General features: G+C 48.5%; 1 protein-coding gene across 1 annotated transcript in view; it reads left to right on the top strand.

The window, feature by feature from the left end:
- LOC130391723 (TGF-beta receptor type-2-like) overlaps positions 1 to 22,813 on the top strand; it is a 28,787-nt gene that overhangs the window by 194 nt on the left and 5,780 nt on the right. The window contains exons 1-8 of the mRNA XM_056601971.1: positions 1 to 118; positions 5,908 to 6,058; positions 6,878 to 7,086; positions 15,897 to 16,195; positions 16,503 to 16,751; positions 17,196 to 17,309; positions 17,821 to 17,958; positions 19,781 to 19,922. The exon at positions 1 to 118 is cut by the window's left edge and continues 194 nt beyond it. Coding sequence (XP_056457946.1) covers positions 34 to 118; positions 5,908 to 6,058; positions 6,878 to 7,086; positions 15,897 to 16,195; positions 16,503 to 16,751; positions 17,196 to 17,309; positions 17,821 to 17,958; positions 19,781 to 19,922 — 1,387 coding nt within the window. The 5' untranslated portion in view covers positions 1 to 33. The remainder of the gene's footprint in view (positions 119 to 5,907; positions 6,059 to 6,877; positions 7,087 to 15,896; positions 16,196 to 16,502; positions 16,752 to 17,195; positions 17,310 to 17,820; positions 17,959 to 19,780; positions 19,923 to 22,813) is intronic.

Consider the following 22,813-nt stretch of genomic DNA (forward strand, 5'->3'; position numbering starts at 1 on the left):
ACTAGCGGTTCAAAGGGACAGATAACAAACAATATGGAGTTTCGATTCCCTTTATTTGTCTGCGTTACGCTTCTCCCCATGCTGACCCTGTTCGTGTTGGAGTCGGGGGCTTCCATAGGTGAGTGGCTCGCTTGTGATTCATATTCTTCTTGCACGAGTGCTGTATATGTAGGCCTACTACAACGGCGAAAGTAAATGGATTTTATTTAGTTTTTTGGGGTGAGTAAAAAGTGAAAGAATGAAAGTTTAAGCGGATCGCACCACTCACTTTCCTGCCAAAACTTGTGGCGCATAGTTGGTCAGAGACACCCATCCCGATGCAACAGGTGACAGGGAGGGAGCTGGGCGCTACGGTTACGCACACCACACGCTGTGTTGAACTCGGTGGTACGGTCAGTCACAATGTGGATTATTTAACTACACTCAAACGGACTCCTGGTCATCCGTAAACGTCATAATAAAATAATTGAAATAAAAAAAATGCGTGTTTTTAAAAGGCTCATATGTTACCGCAAGCCTATTTGTTTTGCTGTCTTTGATGTTAATGATAAAACTATACCAACGTTGTTCAGGCACTGAGTGTGTGGAGTGTATTTGTAGCGGACACGTATATAAATAGCAGGCCCGTAGGTCACCACCATTGTTAACCGAGGTAAACAAACACCCAAGTTTATATCAGCCCCCACAGGCGCCCTCATATCTGGGTGGGGGTGAGAATAAAATAAAAATTAAAATAAAAACTTGTGCACAACATATACCAACATGTGCTGCATTCCCCTCAGCAGTAGTAGCCTATTGATTAAAAACAAACCAAGGACTATGGCATTTAACTACCTCACCGTACGTTCACACTCTCTCTGCTGCCTCCTGTTAAAGTGGTGTTAGGATCTTAACGCTCACTTTGGCAGGAGTTCATTCCAACACTGAAGTGGATATCACCTCCGTAAACCTGGCCCTTTCCCTGCCAGAATCAGGATCCGTTTGGATCCATTTGTTTATAGAAGTACTTTCCCCCAAAGAGGATTTAAAAAACCAGCACTGGCTAATGACCAACCCAAGTCAACCTGACAGCTCTGTTCGCGGCCATATAAAACGTTGCCTTATTATAGCTGTCAGGCCTAAACGGTTTATGTTTACGTCTTGGTCTGTGGAGAACGGCAGCTTTGGTCCTGGTGTGTGGGATTTCCCCTTCCTATTAACACATTAAAATACCAGCTTCACGCTTTCTTACTCCCTTTATTCTTCTCTGCTCCATCTCTTCTTTCCTCACTATGCTCCCTTGTGCTAAGTCCATCTCTCCTTCCCTTTCTGGTGGTGGCTGTTTTGTTCCAGCTGCCCTCCCACGTTAAGAGGCCTTCATGTTCAACCTGGAAACCCCACATACCGGAGCACTGTGTGGTCCTGCTGTATTGTCTGTGACAAACAAACACACTTACACACACACTTACACACACACACACACACACACACACACACACACACACACACACACACACACACACACACACACACACACACACACACACATGAGCACAGGCGCACACACATACACACACACAGGCGCAAGCACTCGACACACACACACACACACACACGCATGAGCACAGACACACACATGAGCACACATGCACACACACACACACACACACACATGAGCAAACACACACAAACATGACCACAAACACACATGAGCGTGAGCACCCACACACACACCACACACAAAGAAAACATCTCTCTCATATGTCCTCAGCAATTCTAAAGCCGCACGCACACACACATATAAATACGCAAACACAGGACCTTCCACACACATACACACACATGACCCCCGCCCTACCTCCCCCAAACCAACACACACACCACACACGCACAACACATTTGATTGAGTGGGGGTACGACCCGAGCCAGGTCTCCTCCAGTGTGCCTCGGTGAAGGGGAGGGCGTGGCTGCCCCCCCCCCCCCCCCCCCCCTCCCAGAGAACCCCCCCCCCTACTTCCCAGCAGGTTATCTCAGCCCACTGCACTGTTATCCTCACGGCCCCTTTTGTTTCCCTCCCCTGGATGTGGGTGACCATCCGCTCTCCGGCCTTCTCAGGAAGCTCCCGGTTCCTTCCTCTCCCGCGGCCCCTTCTGGAGCTCCTTCCCTGTTGATGCCCCCCCCCCACACACACACACACACACCCTGTTCGCTGGGTTCATGATGTGCATGTCCTACTGTGGAGAGAAGAGAAAGAGAAGAGAAAAGGTCATTCAGACCGACCTCTCCCCGAGTTCTTGAGATTTGTCGACTTTGCGCGGCCAGGCCAAAGTTATTCACACCGGGACTGGCCTCGCGGAGAGAGAGAGAGAGAGAGAGAGAGAGAGAGAGAGAGAGAGAGAGAGAGAGAGAGAGAGAGAGAGAGAGAGAGAGAGAGAGAGAGAGAGAGAGAGAGAGAGAGAGAGAGAGAGAGAGAGAGAGAGAGAGAGAGAGAGAGAGAGAGAGAGAGAGAGAGAGAGAGAGAGAGAGAGAGAGAGAGAGAGAGAGAGAGAGAATCTGTTTCTTTTCCCCTGAAAAACAAGAGGAGTGGTGGAATAAAAGGGAGTTGGAACGACCCAGGAGCGACAGCAGATTAGGAGGAAGTCACGGCAAGGGATGGGATGGGAGTGGTGGAGGAAGAGGAGACAGCTTGTTGTCAGAAGAGGAAGTGAGGGAGGCAGGGAGGGAGGGAGTGCGAGGAGAGGAGTATGACTTTCAGCAGAGGGGCGCGGGCCCAGCGCCCTGCTGTGAGAGTAATGCATCCCCTTTCCAGTTGTCTTCCCTCATTTGGGGGACAGGAATGGAGGGCAGACCACCACTCTGTCCTGTACCCGAGCGTGTTCTGCTTCCCCGGTTCTCCTCCGTCCTGTTAGGCGGGTTGCAGGCGTGCCGTGACGGGTGGTCCTGAACCCGTGAAACCAGGCGCTTCGAGAAACAGACAAAATATCCCGGAGCGGCAGGGACACAGACGACCTCCGCAAGTTACCCAAACACCGGCAAGAACCACCCCCCCTCTGACCACTCCCTCCTATCACCAACCTCCAACCCCTCCACCTACCCCTCTCACCACCCCCTATCATCCACCTCCAGCCCCTCCACCACCCCCTCACTCCCCTCCACCCACGCCTCTCACCCGCCTCCACCCCCTCCACCACCCCCTCCACCATCCCCTCCACCCCCTCTCACTCCACCTTCACCCCCTTCACCTGTGCTCCCTTTCATGACAACCACGTTGGAACTAGCATTGCCTTTTTTTTTTACCATCTCTAGTGTTTAGTTTGTAGTTCGTTTTGAAGGAAATCTGCCCCCTTTTTCCACTTTTGTTTAAATGGATTTAATCTTCGGAGCGTTCACCTGACTATGATCTCTCCTCCAGCCAAGGAAATCTGCCCCATTTTTCCACTTTTGTTTAAAAGGATTTAATCTTCGGAGCGTTCACCTGACAAAGATCTTTCCTCCAACCATGACTCAATCCTCTCTCTGGGATTTTCCATTTTCATATCAAAAGAAAACATGAGCTTCACACAGAGCGTGGTTAAGCAGTGGTGTGGGCCAGGCTGATCGATGAAACTACCACGGAGGAAAAGCGACACATGATCTGTGTGTGGGATTTCAACGATGCACCGTTGAAGCACGGCGTGAGTTCACTGCAGAGGTGACAACAGTGGACTGAAACGCGTTCTGCTTTTACAACTCTTTCCTGTTCCATTACGCCCTGGATCCACTTCAGTTCCCCTCGCTGCGGCCGGCGCTGGGACACTAAATCACTCGCTTTTTATTCCTCTCCAAGGGTCAGGGGTGGGTGTATCCTTACCCGGGTCCAGCACAAAGTCTGCGGCTTTCCTGATGAAAGTGTGTGTGTGCGTCTGTGTGGGGGTGTGTTTGAGTGTTGGTGGGGGAGGTTGGGAGAGTGTCTTGAAAGTCAATTACGAACCCCGTCCAAAGAATATGGTTTACCATAATCTCTCCTTCTCCAGCTCTCTCCCTCTCTCTCTCTCTCACCCTTACTCTTACACACACACACACACACACACACACACACACACACACACACACACACACACACACACACACACACACACACACACACACACAAACGTAAATTGCCAGTATTTCTGTCCAATCGATCTATCTCCCATTCTTTATTTTCTTCTGAAAACCCAGTCTTGGTTAAAGAGTGTGTCGTGTGGCTTCCCAAAGCTCTTTAAGATATGTGCCTCCAGACTGAGGCTGTGATAGGGCAGAGTGAGTCGGAGTAGGCTCTCTTCCTAACAATGTTTTGTCTACCTCTTGATCTGCAGGGGTTGCAGTTGAACAGAGACAGAGCTTTTACCATGGTGCATTGGCCCTCAATCATATCTGATAGTCTCTTCCTTTGGAATCTCCCTGAGTTGCTGTGTGTGTGTGTGTGTGTGTGTGTGTGTGTGTGTGTGTGTGTGTGTGTGTGTGTGTGTGTGTGTGTGTGTGTGTGTGTGTGTGTGTGTGTGTGTGTGTGTGTGTGTGTGTGTGTGTGTGTGCATACACGCGTGTGTGCGTTCCTGTGTGTAACGACTCACTTGTAGGTGCAGGTTCACCCGTGTGTGTAGTTTTCGGTTCCTTCATGACAGCAGATATGTATTCACTTTCTACTTGTTGTCAGTTGCAAGTGCCATCGTTTAAGCAAAACGATCATAGTGAATAAAACGGGCAGCATCTTCGCCACAAACACACACACACACGCACACACACACACGCACAAACACTTACCACACACTTAACACACACTTAACTCACACACTTAACACACGCACAAACACTTACCACACACGCTTAAAACACACTTAACACACACTTAACACACACATAACACAAACACACTTAACTAAGACGGTCTTAAAGGTGTCTAATAATAATAATATTTTTTTTTTTTAGAATGGGTAACAAAAAGGGAATGTCTTCACATGAGTCAGATCATAAAAGTCAGGGCGTTGGATCAGGGCAACAAGGCCAATGAAATATTCAAAAGAAGTCAAAAGAGTGTGATCTGTCCCCTGGAATGCACTACGATGCCCCCAACCAACGACTAGGGCGTTCGTAAACCCCCCGGTACTTCATTCCCCGCATTGTCACAACTCCTACAACGTGTACACAGACAGATGAATTAAATTTCGACACCTACTCTCCTGATTCCAGACTACTAGAATATATCGTTGCTAAAATGTTTCATGTGTCTGTCCCTGTCCCTAGAGCAAGTCACGGAAAGACTGTATAATTCAATATTCAATATTCACCTTTGGCCGTCGTGAAAGACACAAATGTCGTGCAGTCGTAAAAAAAAACGATTCAAATGATTTACTCTGTCAATGTAACACGCACGCATTCGCGTGTCTACGCTCAAACCACCACCGACTTCAAGCTCCAGAGACGTATGGTCGCCGAGGGACTTCTGTTCCCTCTCAATGTATAGCACATTTACAAAGAAGAGCAGCCAGGCTGTTTTCTATTTTATTTTATTACAAGTAGTCGAATGTCCACACCTGGTTCGGTGCTTGACCCAGGTTTAAGGGTGCTGATGTGAAATCCATCCCGTGAACCTTGGCTCCTTCAGAGGGGTGCCCAGACCAGAATCGTCAAACAACCATTAAGAACGAGATCCATGGCCTGCGTCTCTGCCCAGGGACGTTCCCCACAGACTTGGCATCGGTCCAAACCCGGGGATGATCACCGTGTATGTCTCTGGATGTTTTTCATCCTCGTTCTAAACAAGCTGGGGTTGTACGTGGCATGTGCCTAAGAGTTTAGCATTATCCTTAATTTGTTCAGTGTTTGTACGTGTTTGTATCATCACAATGGCGTCGACCCTGCTACAGCCGTGACCGACCGAGTCTTCTGTTTTCCCTGTGTCTTGTCTAGCCGGCATGTTCCACTCGGCCATGCCGCTCAGGAAACTGTGCATGTTCTGCGACTTGCAGAGGTCCTCCTGCAATGGCACGGGCACCTGCTTCTCCAACTGCTCCATCACTGCCATCTGCGAAAAGGACGAGGAGATCTGCGTGGCCATCTGGTATGTAGCTTGGCGTGTGCGTATGCGCTTTCCTGTGTGTGTGTGTGTGTGTGTGTGTGTGTGTGTGTGTGTGTGTGTGTGTGTGTGTGTGTGTGTGTGTGTGTGTGTGTGTGTGTGTGTGTGTGTGTGTGTGTGTGTGTGTGTGTGTGTGTGTGTGTGTGTGTGTGTGCACCTATTTTTGTGTGTTGGTTCTTATCTGTCTGTCAGCACTGTCTCCATCTTTAGATCTACCTGGGTCTCTCTCTACCACAGTCTGTCTGGCTGTCTGCCCTCCTTGAACCCTATCAACGTGTTCCTTTGTCTTTTCAGAACACGATCTTAAATAGACCGGTTCTTAAACTTACTAGAGATTACTACAAGTGTGTTGCTATGCCTGCACCCACAATAGTAACATCTAAAATAAAGTGACACATCAATCATAAATTCATGATAAATATCCACATATCCTCTGCTTATCCAAAAGTGGTGGTTATGTTATGCTGGAAAAGAGTAAAAACAATTTGCTGTTAGACAAGGTTTAGTCTACGTTTGTGTGTATTTCTTTTTTGATTTGTAAACAGTGCGGGGCGAAGTCTCCATAATCGTTTACAGTGCTAACATTGATTGTTGGATGACTAAACATTAGATTTCTCTCTCTCTCTCTCTCTCTCTCTCTCTCTCTCTCTCTCTCTCTCTCTCTCTCTCTCTCTCTCTCTCTCTCTCTCTCTCTCTCTCTCTCTCTCTCTCTCTCTCTCTCTCTCTCTCTCTCTCTCTCTCTCTCTCTCTCTCTCTCTCCCCTGACCTCCCCCTCTCCCCTGACCTCCCCCTCTCTGACCCAAGGAGGAGGAACGAGAGCAGCTTCTCGGTTGAGACCCTGTGCCACGACCCGTCCCAGCGTCTGTATGGCGTGCGGCTGGAAGACTCCAACAACACGGGGTGCGTCATGACCGAGAAGAACATCACCGGGGGGAAGAACATCACCGGGGGGCCGGCCTTCGTCTGCTCCTGCGTCGCCGACGAGTGTAACGACCACATGTCCTTCGTCCCCGGTGAGACACGCCACCCCCCCCACGCCCCCCGTGCCTCCCCTCCCCCCTCCTCCTTTCTCAAGATGAAGTCACACAAATTGGCCGTGAAGTGATACCCCCCACATCGCCGCAGAAGTCGGCGCTTATTGCTGCAACGCCGGACCTGGTCTGGATCAGATCTAAAGGGCTGATTATGGTCCCAAGTTCACGCAACGCAAAGGGGGTTACGTCCTTGTGGACCCTCCTTGCGTCCACCGCAAGTGCCTGACGTGCGCCTCCCAGAAATTGTAACCTTCTTTCGAGGTGACGCAGCAGCAAGGGCTGTGATTGGTCCGCCTGCTAAAACCCGACGCGGAACCATAAAGGTTCATGAGTGAGTCGAAGCGTCTGCGTGGTCATTGCGTTGCGTGAACGTGGAACAATAATCAGCCCTTAAGGGAGGGCATGGGGGAATGCTAGCATGCTAATGCTCCCATCGTGTAATCTTTAGCGCATTAGCATGCTAATGGACAAAGAGTATGCGTGTGTTTGTCGGTGCGATACTGTGCACCTGGTGCATGAGCACACCAGCGTGCTGCCCCCATTGTAAACCCCGAATATTTTTCTTTAGGGAAATGCACCCTCTTGTTTGTATGATTCTTGTCAAGTCAACTGGTGAAACAGCTGCTGTAAATCGATGCGGGACTTCAAAAGGGACGCTACTAGTGTGTGTGTGGTGCTTCTGTGCTTTAGTATAAGGAGTTGGATTACGTCCCAGCCAGAGCAGAGGGTCATTGTTCTTCGCTATCACACTCTGAACTCTAGATAGGGACAGGGGGTTTTCCACTTGTCAGTGTTTGTTTTTGAACCTCAGATCCTACCAACTTCCGAATCCCAACGGTTAACGGTTAACGGTTAACTCTGCCAAGGTCAAAAGTGCCAAAGCAAACATTCAAATCATTTGTCTTGCAAATGGCTGCACTGCTATAACCTGCTCCCTCGATTGTTGGAGAGGAATCTGAATGATGAGCTAAACAATGCACTAATTCTTACAAATAAAAATAACAATTGTTAAACTTCGAGACGATTGCTTTTTTTTAAAGGTCCTCTCAACTCAACACATACGCATAGATGTTACTCACACAGAAGTTCTCTATTTTGGCCTATTCTCTGCCTCGCTTTTTTATAGCGTCTACTTAACTCCAACCCATTCTTTACAGCAATGAGTAAATTAGTGCTGAGAGCATTTCACTCACTCATTAGCGGTGGTGGGAGCATTTAGGGGTTACTGTTTTTTTAAGGCGAGTGGCTTTGGTTTTTACCAAGCAATGGTGGTGGGATGAGGGCATCACAAACAAAGTGAGAAAGTGGAAAAATACCCAAGAACATTGAAGGAATCCTTGCTACAATAACGTGCCCAAAAGTGGTGAATGTGTGGGTGTGAGAGGGCATGAGAGAGACAATTTTGTGATAGTTGGTGAACCTGTCTGTGTGAATCCATGGGTTCACAGCAGTGTGGTTTTCTGTGTGTGTGTTTGTGTGTGGGTTTGTGTGTTTGTGTGTGTGTCTGAGAGGAGGCAAGAGAGACAATTTAGTTATTGCCTGTAAACTCTGTGTGTACACACATGTGCACAGCAGTGTATATCGGTGTGTGTATTCTCTTAATGTGTGTGTGTGTGTGTGTGTGTGTGTGTGTGTGTGTGTGTGTGTGTGTGTGTGTGTGTGTGTGTGTGTGTGTGTGTGTGTGTGTGTGTGTGTGTGTGTGTGTGTGTGTGTGTGTGTGTGTGTATCTATGCTTGCGCTCATTCATGTACGTACGCGCACGAGGCCACGCACGTGTGTGTGTGTGTGGATGGCAGAGTCCTAGAGAGCTCAGACACGCGGTTTCCTGTCTGTGTTTAACTCGAATCAGAACACATGGCTCGCAGGCCCCTCCAGACACCCTACACCTCCTGGTAGACGGGGCCCATGACGTAGCCCCGCTCCTGGGCCCTGCGTCTGCTGAACAACAACTGGAGGGAGGGAACAGCTTCATTATCTCACAGACAGCTATTACGCCTTTGGAGAATTCCTCCCGCCCTGCCAAACCGGGCTCGGGCTGCTCTGTTACCGTCTGTTCTGTGTACTGGCTGCTCTGTTTACTGGCTGCTTTGTTACTGGCTGCTTTGTTACTGGCTGCTCTGTTACTGGCTGCTCTGTTACTAGCTGCTCTGTTACTGGCTGCTCTGTTACAGGCTGCTCTGTTACAGGCTGCTCTGTTACTGGCTGCTCTGTTACTGGCTGCTCTGTTACTGGTTGCTCTGTTACAGGCTGCTCTGTTACAGGCTGCTCTGTTACTGGCTGCTCTGTTACTGGCTGTTCTGTTACTGGCTGCTCTGTTACTGGCTGCTCTGTTACTGGCTGCTCTGTTTACCGGCTGCTCTGTTACGGGCTGCTCTGTTACTTTATTATACTCTACTTCATATTACTCTACTCAGTATCACTGTAGTCTTCTTCTTTTTTTTTTTTTGGTTTATTTGAAACGGGGACCATGTACAAGGTCCATTAATTATGTGGAGTAAAAAGATGGCTTGTACCAGATTACAGCTAAAAGCTAATTTCCATCTGCCTGGGCAGGTAAGAAGAATAAAATATGCAATATTGCTCTACTATACTGTACTCTACTCTATATTACTGGTCTCTACCGAGCTCTACTCTAAATAGCTCTATAAACAGAGCCTCATTTGAGCATAATGCGCTGAAGACAGCGTAGAGGAAGTTGAAAAGGAGTCCTGACTGACTTCATGGTTGAAACTGTCACCCTCTGAGGTCTGGCAACAGATGAGTAAGGGAGCCTGCAGAGCTGTTTCAATCTTAACACACACACGCACGCACGCACGCACGCGCACACGGTCACATACGCGCACGCGGTCACATACACATACAAACACACACATGTGTACACACACACGCACAGACACACACACACACACACACCCAGAGCGATGAGGGTTGTGGCCCTTTCCTCCCATTGAGGATGGATGGAGCAGGAAGTGTGTGTTTATTGACTGGAGCAGAGCCACGGGTTCTTCCAACACATGGCCGGCGTGGTGGCTCCCAGACGGAGCATCCCTCTGGCGCAGCCCTCTCCTCACTGCGGCCGACCCTCGGGGCTCCGCGGCCACACATTGCAGGGCGAGGTGTCTGAGTCAGGGCCTGCCGCCATGGGACCACGGGACATACACTGCGATCATAATTCATGGATAGATAGGTAGATCATTGTAACAATCCTTGATAGGAAATGACAGTGCCACTGCAGCTTCAAGGCAGTCATAACACCACACATTGCCTCAGATAGCTTCCATACCTAAAAAGTTGAAAAACAATAAATAAATAAATAAATACTACAAATTAATTTTAGTTTAGTCAGGTTTTTGTGCATTGTAAAACCTTATAGCAGCTGCTATACTAGACTTCCTGTACCTGTCGGTTTTGAACATTGGCGCAATCAGCCTCTGACTGAAGGTGCTGCTCTTGATCACCTTCAGGGCGTGGAGTGGGTGAGTGGGGTTACGGTCATTATTGAACCCAGTTTGTTCAGCATTCTGTCCTCTAATGGGGACACTAATGGGTACCAGTGTGGTGACGGTGATAGGAGGATATTGAAAAGCACCTTTCACAGGCGGCTTTTCCCTTAAAAAGTGGCTTTGAGGTGTACTCTCGATGCTTACCTTACGTATTATATGTCGTGTCTTAGGGGATGAACCACTTTTCGGGGACTTGATAACATGATGAATATAAAGTCTACCATCATCGCATAATTTTTCAAGTGGTGATTTTTTTCAAATGAATTTAAAAACGGGCACAATATTTCTGATGCATCAGCGCTACACAGCCCAAGTCCAGAAGCGCAAATCATCCAACACACACACACACACACACACACACACACACACACACACACACACACACACACACACACACACACACACACACACACACACACACACACACACACACACACACACACACACACACAGGGATGATGGTCTTCGGTGAGGCCCTGTTGTCTGAGGCCTATCAGTAACAGATGTCTGGCTAAAAAGGACATCTGACAGCAGAGCACCCTTTGTCCCGACCCTCTCGGCACTTATCGCGGTCCCGGGACGGCGTTCAAACCCGACCTCAGCTGGGACACATGTTCATCAGTGCTGTTTGTCATAAAATGCTACTCTGCGTGCTGTCAGTGCCGACGCTAATGTAGCCAATAATGCTAAGCCACTTGATTAATGGCTGATGCTTCATTGTGTCGCTGTCTCGTCGCGGTGGTGGTAGTATTCAAACCATTCCCGAGCCGCGAGGCCAAGTCATTCCTCTGTGTTGTTATTTAATTATCTGGCTTGATGGTATCACCAGACTGGAACAGGCAGGATTAATGGGAATAAAATGGTACAAAGTACTAATGACATGGAAGGGCTTGTAAGGTGCAAGTTGTGTTTTGATCTCTCCGTGGCACGGCGCAGACACTAATCATTACCATTATGGTTCTTTCATTATTAAAAACCTCTTCATTTTTGTATTTAGCTAAACCAACACAGACATAATTAGCAGTGACATTTTAAAAGAGGCCAGCGTTCCTTTGGCTTTTCCGGGATTACGAACGTCGAAACATGAAAACTTTGCTAAAGTGTTTTTTCATGCCAGCAGTTGTCTCATAAATATGTAACCACACCCAGCCCTTACCAACAGCGTGCACCGCCTGAGACTTGAGGCTTGATCGGCGGTTTATTGGTTACAGTTGTGTTTCCAGTTGCTGTTAACCACAGTTTGACAACAGAGTGAAGTCATCAAGTACTGGCAGCAAATAATAATTTTCCACTGAGGCAATTATTTATTTTTAACGGCGTTGTTTGATACGCCATTGAGTGCTCGTAATAAGTTCAAATCCAAATCCATTTTAGGGCGTTTTAAGGATAGAGATGTTTACATTTTGCCTGGAGGGGGTTATTAAAAAAAGAAAAAAGAGGAAATCAAGAACCAGAATAAAATATAACAGGGAAAGAATCCATTATTGGTCCCATTCTGGCCTACAAAGAGGAAGAAGAAGACTAGACGAGGAACTAGAAGGAGGAGATGATGATGATGACGATGATGACGAAGCTGAAGGCCTCGGGCTGATGGGAAAACCTTTCTGAGCCAGTGTATTCCAATCCGGGATCTTGAGACCTAATTAGAACAGTGATTCATTATCTCACTCTCACGATGGAAAGGGAAGGAAAAACAAACAAAAGACGCACAGAAAGATAAAGACAAGGAGTGATCCGGAGCCAAGACAATCCCAACGGAGTTAAACGTTAAGGAGTAAGATAAAAAACAAGTGCCCGGGGTGTGACCGCAGGAAACGACGGTTGAAGAAATACAAACAGAGCGAAATGAAATGGAGAAGAGGGCTGACATTTAACGTGTTTACAGTCACGACTGCTGCTGCCCAGCTAGCTAACCGTTACCATAACGAGATATAAACATTGTTAAATATTGTTTATGACATTCACTTTTAGTCACTGTTGCCCCCTCTCCTACCCTTCATCCTAACATGATACCCTTCCGTCTGAATCAAAGCAAGATATTAATACACAGAGGTTGGAGGAACAGTCTATTGCGAGAAAGCTGACCAACACAAAGTATAACAATGTTACGATAAGAAATGCAGATTTTTTATCACAGACAAACACAGGATTAGAAAAGGATTCTGCAGCGTATAGTCTGACTCCTGGACGTTCTATAGCACCACGTGTCTCTTTCCCACTCTCTTTCTTTGGCACAGCCTGAAGCATTCCTAGTCCCTGAATCATCCTGTCCTCTCTTGAATGTGCGGTCAAAGAGCCGGTCGACATCAGGTGATTTTCACACAGCGTCTTGCTTTATTAGGCCTCTTTAAAGGGAAGAAGGCTGCATACAAATGTATGACGACTGAAACACATGGGACTTAACCTGAAACCGACCAGTTCATACGAGAGAGCGAAAACACGCGCAAACTTGATGTCACTAAATCTCACTAAATCTTTTCATATAATATATTGAATATATCGATCCGTAATCCCATAATCATATGATGGGCTGTAATCCCAATCCCAGCGCTGATTGCGTTACTGTGCGTTAGTGTGCGTTAGTGTGTGTTAGTGTGCGTTAGTGTGCATGAGTATGCATTAGCGTGCGTTGCGGTCAACACTAGCCCAGTTTGGTGTCAATGATGTGGTGCGTGCACCGATGCACTCTGCACACACACTGATGTATTTTCAGCGTGGGATGAGTCTCCTGTCTCCTGGCCTGACCCGGCCCCTTCGTGTCATACCATGAAATCACGTCTGGGCTGCCACTCAGCCCCCTCACCAGAGAGACTGCCCCCCCCCCCAGAGAGACTGGCTCCTCTGTGAGGCCTCAGCTCCATCCAAGTCCTCTTGTTTACAGCGGCGCGCCACAGTCAATTAACGACATCCTGGACAGAGAAGACAGAGCCTGAGTCACACATTTTGGGGAAGGCACGACTCAGTGTTCAGACGCACACGTGTGCACTGTGCACCCACGCGCAGACGCTCACTCACACACATGCAGACAGACAGTAACACACTCCCACACTTATTCACAGATATACACACACACATATGCACATGCTGATTGATGCAGACACACACACAAACTCACACTGATTGATACACACACACATGCACGCACGCACGCACGCACGCACGCACGCACGCACGCACACACAGAAACACACAGAAAGATACAAGCACACATAAACAGTTAGATACGCACACACACACAAATTATTGCTGCGTTTCATTATACAAATTACACAGGCATTTCTTCTCCTGTTTTGAATGATTTGTTGAACCTCGTACAGTGAGAACATTCTGGCATGGTGATAGGAAAAGGCAACACGAGTTCCCTAACCAGTAGAACTCCGCCTGCCCGCCCAACTCCCGACATGTTTAACACGCTCACACACACGTACACACATACACACAGATGCGCAAATACATGCCCGCTCACACACACACACACACACACACACACACACACACACACACACACACACACACACACACACACACACACACACACACACACACACACACACACACACACACACACACACACACACACACACACATACTAGGGAGTCACTTTGAGTCTTTATAAGCCACAGAGCAAATATGCTTTTTATTCATTTTGAACGTACTAATGTGTTTGCAGTGCGGTATCTAAGCAAAAGCCCAAAGCCATTTATATAGTAGATCAAACAGAAGATCAAACAGATTTATATCCAGTAGTTATTTTCCTCAACATTGTGTGTGTGTGTGCGTATGTACCTATCACACCTGCGTGTGTGTGTGTTTGTGTTCATGCGCGTGTGTGTTGTGAGTGTGAGTGTGTATTTGTTTGTCTGTGTATGTGTGCAAGTGCATTTGGGTGCGCGAGTGTGTGCATGCATGCGCGTGCGTATACGTGTGTCTGTGTGCGTGAGTGTGTGCACGCGTGTGTGTGTTTGTGTGTTGTGTTTGGGAAAAAAGTGTGTGTTAACCGTTCGGGGGGTGGGTGGGAAGCGGGGGTGTGACTGAGGCTGGCGTTCACATCATCCCGACACAGACGTACAGAGAGAACGAGAGAGGGACCTGGCCTGGATGGTCAGTCCAGAGCAGGACAGGCCATCCACTGTTCTCCTCCTCCTGCGCCGTGGGCCTCAGGGCTTTGGCCGCCGTCCCCTGCCCACTGCCAGCTGAACCAGAGGTGGTAGTTAAAGGCTTGGGCCCCGTGTGGTGAAGCTGGCCGCTGGCTGCACAGCCCCAGAGTCCAGAGTCGTTTGGCAGGCGGTGTCCACTGCAGCCTGCCTAGCGTCTAGCGAAGCCAAGCCCGTAGCCAGACTCCTGGCCCGCAGCAGACACGCCAGTATGAAAACTCACACTTTGTTTTTTGCGTGCGCTATCCTCGCCCCTTAAACGGTTATGGTGATCATTATTCTCAGTGGAAATAGGAGCTTAGAGCCGATCTTATTAAGAACACCCAATGAGCTGTAAGTGAGTCGTGTCTGAATGGGCTTGAAGGAGAGATCGCTGTCGTTTTGTAGGGGCTCGGATAATATTTGCCTGCGGTAGAGGAGGTGGTGGGCTATGGTAAGGTTATACAGGAATCCCTCCAGGCTGCTGACAGCTGTGGATGCGGATGAATGTGGGACTGTTTTTCTCACCGCATTCATTCAGAGACCTAACTACTATACACCCTTCTCTCTGGCCTCCTATCCTCCCATCTCCTTCCCTCTCCTTCCCTCTCCTTCCCTCCTCTCCTCTCCTCTCCCTCTCCACTCCCCTCCTCTCCTCTCCCTCCCTCCTCCGCCAACTCTCTCCTCCTCTCCCCTCCTCCACTACCCCCTCTCTAATTCCCCCCCCCCCCTCATCTCCTCTCCCCCTTCCCAACTCTCCCCTCTCCTTTTTCTCCTCCAGCCCTCTCCTCCTTCACCACTTCCCCTTCTCTTCCCTCCCCTCCTCCAAACAAACCGCCCCACTTGTTACACTGATCACTCATCCTTCTCCTCCTTTCCTCCTCCACCTACTCTCCCCTCCCCTCCTCCCCCCTGCTCTCCCCTCCTCCCCCCTCCTCCTCCCCCCTCCTCCTCCACCTCCCCTCCAACACCCCTCCCCTCCTCAACACAAACCTCCTTACTCGTTACACCCGCCATCACTCATCAATCTCCTCCTCTCCCTTCACCTCCCCTCCTCTCCACTCCCCTTCCCCCAAAAAAACTCTCCATATGTTACACCGATCACTCATCCTTCTCCTCCTCCCCCTTCGCCTCCCTCCCCTCCTCTGTCCAGTGGTGGACGTCACCCAGGAGGTGCCCATGGCCTCCGTCATCCTGATCAGCCTGCTGCCCCTGCCCGTGCTGCTTTGCGCGGTGGTGGCCATGTTCTACTGGTACCGGGTGGCCCGCCACCGCCACATCAACCAGGAGTGGGAGAACGGCCGCAAGAAGCGCAAGGCCAAGGCCGGGGGTCTGGACTGCAGCGACGCCTGCGCCATCATGATGGACGACGACGGCTCCGACAGCAGCTCCACGCACGCCAACAACCTCAACCACAACACGGAGCCGCTGCCCATCGAGCTGGACATGCAGGTGCCTGGGTTTCTTTGTTCTGTTGGCTTCCTTGTCTTTTTTCTGTTTGGCCTGTGGTGAGATGAATGGATCTAAACAAAAGTGAAAGTAATTGGAGCCATCGTGCTTGATATGCTGAGTTGTTGAAGGGCGATCAAGAGCTATTCACTTTTGCTTAACTTAGTTCATATGCTGCATTTTGGATGATTAAGTCCAATTTAATCCAATCCAAGCATTTTCCAGCATTTTTCTATCTTAACTCCATGATACACATTTCACACCGATGCATCTTACTGACGTCCATGTTGGCGTCCCCCTTTGGCGTCAGGTGGGGAAGGGCCGCTTCGCCCAGGTGTACAAGGGGAAGCTGAAGCAGAGCACGTCGGACCAGTTTGAGACGGTGGCCGTCAAGATCTTCCCCTACGAGGAGTACGCCTCCTGGAAGAACGAGAAGGACATCTTCTCGGACACGGACCTCCAGCACGAGCACATCCTCCACTTCCTCACGGCCGAAGAGCGAAAGGTGGAGAAGCAGTACTGGTTGATCACCGCCTTCCATCCCATCGGGAATCTACAGGTGGGTGAACGGAACACCGGGAATCGGAGCAGGCAGCAGAGCTCTTGCAGCTCCTTACATGCTAGCTGCCCTGGCTAATGTCTGCTCTGTTGCTCTCCTCTGATTTGCGTTCTTAAATGTTTTAATTGAGAGTGGCTCGATGGCTCAACCCGCCAGGGCACTAACCACGCGGGCAAGGTTCAATTCCCGCCTGAATCCTGTGCTACATGTCATTCCTACATGTCTCTTCATCAATGCAATTCCATGTTGCTCTTCCCTGTCCTGTCCATTGAAGGCACAACTTTTTTTTTTTCTAAAAGATGATCTTATGTTAAAAAATCTTAGATTGCAATAATGATCCAACCTTCTTTGACAAACTACTTCAAATATCACTTCTCGTCTCCTGTTATTTTCCTTCCCCCTCTCACTCTTCCACGGCTGTGTTTCTCCGCTCCGCTCGGACAGGAGTACCTGACTCGACACATCATCAGCTGGGAGGAGCTGAAGGTTCTTGGCAGCTCCATGGCCAAGGGAGTGGCCCACCTCCACAGCGACCACCTACCCTGCGGACGTCCCAAGGTACCCCCGCAATAACACTGTTTCAAACCCTACGGTCTTAAACAAATACCGTCACTGACACTGCAACCTTCAAGCCAACAACCCTACGTTTTTTAACCGTTAACCTTCGTGGGCCCTGGCTTGTAGGAATGTCGAAGGTGACATATTATACCACCTGGTTTGAGTGTGATTAGCCGTTACAAGCCGTTCGGAAAATGTGCCTCTTCTGACATCACAAGTGGGCGTGTCCACCTAGATGTTTGCTGGATAGATCAGTCTACCACCCTACCAGGTGGACTGTAGCAAACGTTGCTCTGCTATCCGTCATACATCTAGGCGGACACGCCCACTTGTGTTGTCAGAAGTGGCAGATTTTCAAAATGGCTTGTAACGGCAAATCACACTCACACCTGGTGGTATAATATGTCACCTTTTAGTGTTTCATGTTGAATCAATGTCCGCTGTCACGATGTTTCCCGCCTCATCCAGGAACTGTCTTTTGATACTGATGCCTCTTTGTGGATGTCCTTAGGTTCCCATCGTCCATCGGGACCTGAAGAGCTCCAACATCCTGGTGAAGAACGACCTGACGTGCTGCCTGTGTGACTTTGGCCTGGGACTCCGCCTGGACAACTTCCTGACCGTGGACGACCTGGCCAACAGCGGGCAGGTGAGAGGACATGTCCTGGCTGATAGTGTTAGCCATCCATGGAACAAAATATCCTCTGGCTTTTTTTATTGCTGCTGTGTAGGAGATGGGGAATAACAGGAATTTGTTATTGGAGAAATTCCTCGATCTCTCCTGGTACTCGCTGTACTATCTATCTCTCTCTTTCACAAACACTCACTCTCTCTATCGATCTTTATCTGTCTCGTATCTTTCCTTGTGGAAAGGATTATTATTATTATTGGAATGTAGTAGTATTAGTAGTAGAAGCGATAGTAGTAGTGAAAGTCATAGCAAATGTAGTAGCAGTCAATGGTTGCATATAAACCACTTCCTTGGAGAAATCCCCATGAGCTGCATGACCAGCTGTGTTTTAAAATGTGTTTGGCTGATCTTGCAGATTAGGGAAAGCATATTCTCTGTCCCTCAGCGTTTTGGGAGGTAGGCCTTTCTGTGTTGTCATCTAAGCTCTGCGTATTGTGCCACTGTAGGCTTATTGTGTTGTATTTGGAGTAAGATAAGAGCTGGCCATGTTTGTTTATCTTTGCACACGGAGAGAGAGAGAGAGAGAGAGAGAGAGAGAGAGAGAGAGAGAGAGAGAGAGAGAGAGAGAGAGAGAGAGAGAGAGAGAGAGAGAGAGAGAGAGAGAGAGAGAGAGAGAGAGAGAGAGAGAGAGAGAGAGAGAGAGAGAGAGAGAGAGAGAGAGAGAGAGAGAGAGAGAGAGAGAGAGAGAGAGAGAGAGATTAAGTTGGTGAAAAAAAAAAGAAGAACTGGAGGTGACCCTGATTCTCCCTTGAGCTCTGTCTGTCTCCATAGCTTTACATACTGCTCTGAATCTGTCTATACGTCCTTTGTTCCTCATTGTCCTTCCCTGATTTATGATTCACGGCCAAACATGAGCAACAGGTGGCAATGACTTGAGTCATTCGCAAACCCAGACACTTACACACACACACTGCCTTAGAAGAGGCTAAATGTCTAGCAGAGAGTTTCCTCTTTTGTGCACATGCCCAGCGTTCGCAAATATCTCATTTTTTCCATAACAAATATATCATAGTTTGTAGGTCCTTTAACTATCTCATTGTGCACGCTTTTCCCTAAATTAGATTGAAAAAATCAAACCTGCTTAACATTGCGCCACAATCAGGCCGTGCTGAACCAGATTTTGTTTGAACAAGATTTCACGGATACTATCTATGGATATGTATTAGATAGAATGCATGTGTAAAGTTACATTTTTCTTGCGTGACACAGGAACCTGAGACCACCCTGCTGTCTCAATAATCTTGAACCAGCAGGAAAAGACTCAGCTGTCATCCCTACTACGGGCTAATAATGATCAATATAGACAATAATACAGACAGAGCCAAGGTCTCCTCTCTATCTCTATGTCAGGCAAAAATATGACCAAACCCAGTGTTGAGTATATTCATTGTCTCATAAATCTGATTTAAAATTAATAATCAAAATTGTAATAATAATCTTAAATCTTGGCAGTGGGGCATTTCCCTTTTCTTTTCTTCCCTTCATATTGGTTTTGACCAATCACCTCACTGGAGGCTGGGCTCTGTAAGAGTCTGATTGGCTGACATTAAACGCACTCAGCACTAGTCAGGTTTTCCTGGTGGGAAGAGAAGCATGAAACACCCTGTCCTAAAAACCCACGCTCTAAGAAGACGTGTCTGTAAAGGTATTCAATCAACATCCTGTAGACCGGCCGCTGTATAAAAACACTTGTTAGGATCCCCTTCTGATCCAGCACAGTAGGACTACGGGGTTCCCAGGCCGGTGTGTTCATGATCCTGGCTGTGTGTCCAATGTGCAGGTGGGCACGGCGCGGTACATGGCCCCGGAGGTCCTGGAGTCCCGGCTGAACCTGGAGAACATCGAATCCTTCAAGCAGACCGACGTCTACTCCATGGCTCTGGTGCTCTGGGAGCTCACGTCTCGCTGTGAAGCCATCGGAGGTCAGCAGACACACACGCAAACCGTGCACATGCACACGCACGCAAGCATGCACGCACGCACACACACACACGCACACGCATACACTCAAGTCTCGCTGTGAGGCCATGGGAGGTCAGAAGATACATGTGCACGCACCCACACATAAGCAAAAGTTTGTAAGCAAACCCACACACAGGAAACACCCACCCGCCAAAACATAGACATTCACACACAAACACACAGAGACACCCACCAAAACATAGACGTTTGCACGCAAACACACAGACATACACTTAAACAGACAGACAAAGGTACAAACTTAGATATATATATATATATACCCGAGGAAAAACAATCCTCACAGACATCAACATACACATATAGACAAAAACACAGTGATAAAAACACATACAATCACCATGCTCACAAGCAACCACACACACACACACACACACACACACACACACACACACACACAAAATAACACACACACACACACACACACTGTGGTAACCCGCTACCCAAATGAGCCGGGTTCCACGGACAAACGACACTTTGGTGTGCTGGATAAGCCATGGCAGGCATTTATTGCAGACAACTTGAATCATACAATGCAGACGCGGTTTCTAGGGCCTCCGTGGGCCTCCAGGCTCTCTCACACCCGAGCGCTACCTTCCTCCTTGCTCTCCCGTGCCCCTGCTGTGCTGGGCTGGTCCTCCTTTTAAGATGGCCCCTCCGCTTTCGGCCAGGTGTCCACCAATCACCCTGATTGGGGAGCCGAATGGGCTGCTCTCCATCGCCGACTGGTGGGTGGGGGTGGTATACCCAGTCCTTTACGGTACCCCGGGCCTGTCCAGGCCGAGGCTTCCGTGGCGGGATGCCACAACACACACACACACACACACACACACACACACACACACACACACACACACACACACACACACACACACACACACACACACACACACACACACACACACACACACACACACACACGCTTTCTGTCCCCATGAGGTGTCTAATGCTGTATTGGTATTACATTTTAGCGCATTTACAAATGTGTGTGTGTGTGTGCGTGTGTGTGTGTGTGTGTGTGTGTGCATTCCTGTGTGTGATTGCAAGCCAACATGGCAGGGGGACTTTTTAGACTGTGGTTTCCTGTGTGGTAAGGATCAGGGTTGTGTGTTGAAGGGTTATGCCTGGCACACACCAGACCAGACAATTCAAAAAATGTAAAAAAAAAAAAAGTAGAGCTCACCTAAAGATAGTTGAAGACGCTGTTAGCTGTTTTGGTTGTTCAATGTTTAAGGAAACCCCTTTTTTGGGGGCTTATTATTCTGTAGTGTGCACCCAGCATGAACAGAGGCATGGGCCTCCATTCCTCCACCTCCACCTCCACCTCCACCTCCATCCCCACCTCCAGCGCCCAGGTCTGCTGCAGCAGCAGTCTGTGGAATGTCTGATATTTGGATCGGAGACGATCTCAGTTCAGCCACTTGTGCCCTTATATGGGCAGGGAAGCAAGGCGAGAGACAACTGAGCATGGGAGAGAGACAAGGAGCAAGAGAGAGATTGTAAGTCGCTTTGGATAAAAGCGTCTGCTAAATGTAAATGTAAATGTATAGATAGACGGATAGAGGGTCAGAGAGTGCACATGCATCTCCAGAAGGGTCAATGGTCTTTTATTTATTTGTTTGTAGATGCTGCTCTTTGTGTGTGTGTGTGTGTGTGTGTGTGTGTGTGTGTGTGTGTGTGTGTGTGTGTGTGTGTGTGTGTGTGTGTGTGTGTGTGTGTGTGTGTGTGTGTGTGTGTGTGTGTGTGTGTGTGTGTGTGTGTGTGTGCGTGGATGTGTGTGCGTGCGTGTGTGCATGTTAATACAGTCTAGTCGTAGCAAAGATGTGGAGGAGGATCTATGCTCTGTCATCCAAGCCACGTCTTACCTAGACCTTAAAAACCAGACAGTCACATTCCATCAGAAGTGTGTGCATGTGTGTGTGTGTGTGTGTGTGTGTGTGTGTGTGTGTGTGTGTGTGTGTGTGTGTGTGTGTGTGTGTGTGTGTGTGTGTGTGTGTGTGTGTGTGTGTGTGTGTGTGTGTGTGTGTGTGTGTGTGTGTGTGTGTGTGCGACAGGAAGAGAGAATGAATGAGAGAGACAGATGCCCCTGATCTGTCTTTGTTTCTTTTTTGGATCTGATTCGGGGGGTTTTCTGTCTGTGTGTGTGTGCGTGTGAGTATGCGTGTCAGTGTGTGCATGTGTTTGTATGTATGCCTGTGAGAGTACGTGTATGTGTGTGTGGCGTCTGCCTCCTTATAGTTTCCCTGCTCCACCCTAACAACAGGGGAGGGAGCCCTGGATTGAAATACTACCCTATCCTGTTGTTGTTGTGGTCAGTTATAGTACATCTCTCTCCTTCTCATTCCATCCCTCTCTCTTCCTTCCCAATTTATTTGTCCCCCCCCCATTTCACTCTCTTCCTCTCTCTCCTTTTCCTGTGTGATGGCTAAAGTTTGTATCATTTCAATTAAATCTTCTGGGGTCATTCTGTTGTATCTCAGGGCATAGTGGGGTTTGTAGGTTGGTGTGCCCAGTGTCAAAACATGTGACCATCCTCATTGCGTTTGGGATTGGCATTGGGATGGGCTCCTATTGGCTGCTTGCCATTGATAGGAGAGCAGGGAACCAGACACGACTAGATGATTGGCCCAGCACAGTGTTCAACATTTCTTGGGAGGGTATTAGGTGAGGAGCAACAGGTGTTCTGGCACTCCAGGAACTGGCAGTAATAGTAGAGGATTATATCTGAAGACCCTGCTGTTTTGCTTTGAAGTCACAATGAGTCAGTTAGTGTTTTTCTTTATATGGAGTTATATTGTCGGCCTCGGACAGGTTTGTGGTTAAAGTTATGGTC

This window comes from Gadus chalcogrammus, chromosome 11 (assembly GCF_026213295.1).
Source record: "Gadus chalcogrammus isolate NIFS_2021 chromosome 11, NIFS_Gcha_1.0, whole genome shotgun sequence".
Lineage (NCBI taxonomy): Eukaryota > Metazoa > Chordata > Actinopteri > Gadiformes > Gadidae > Gadus > Gadus chalcogrammus.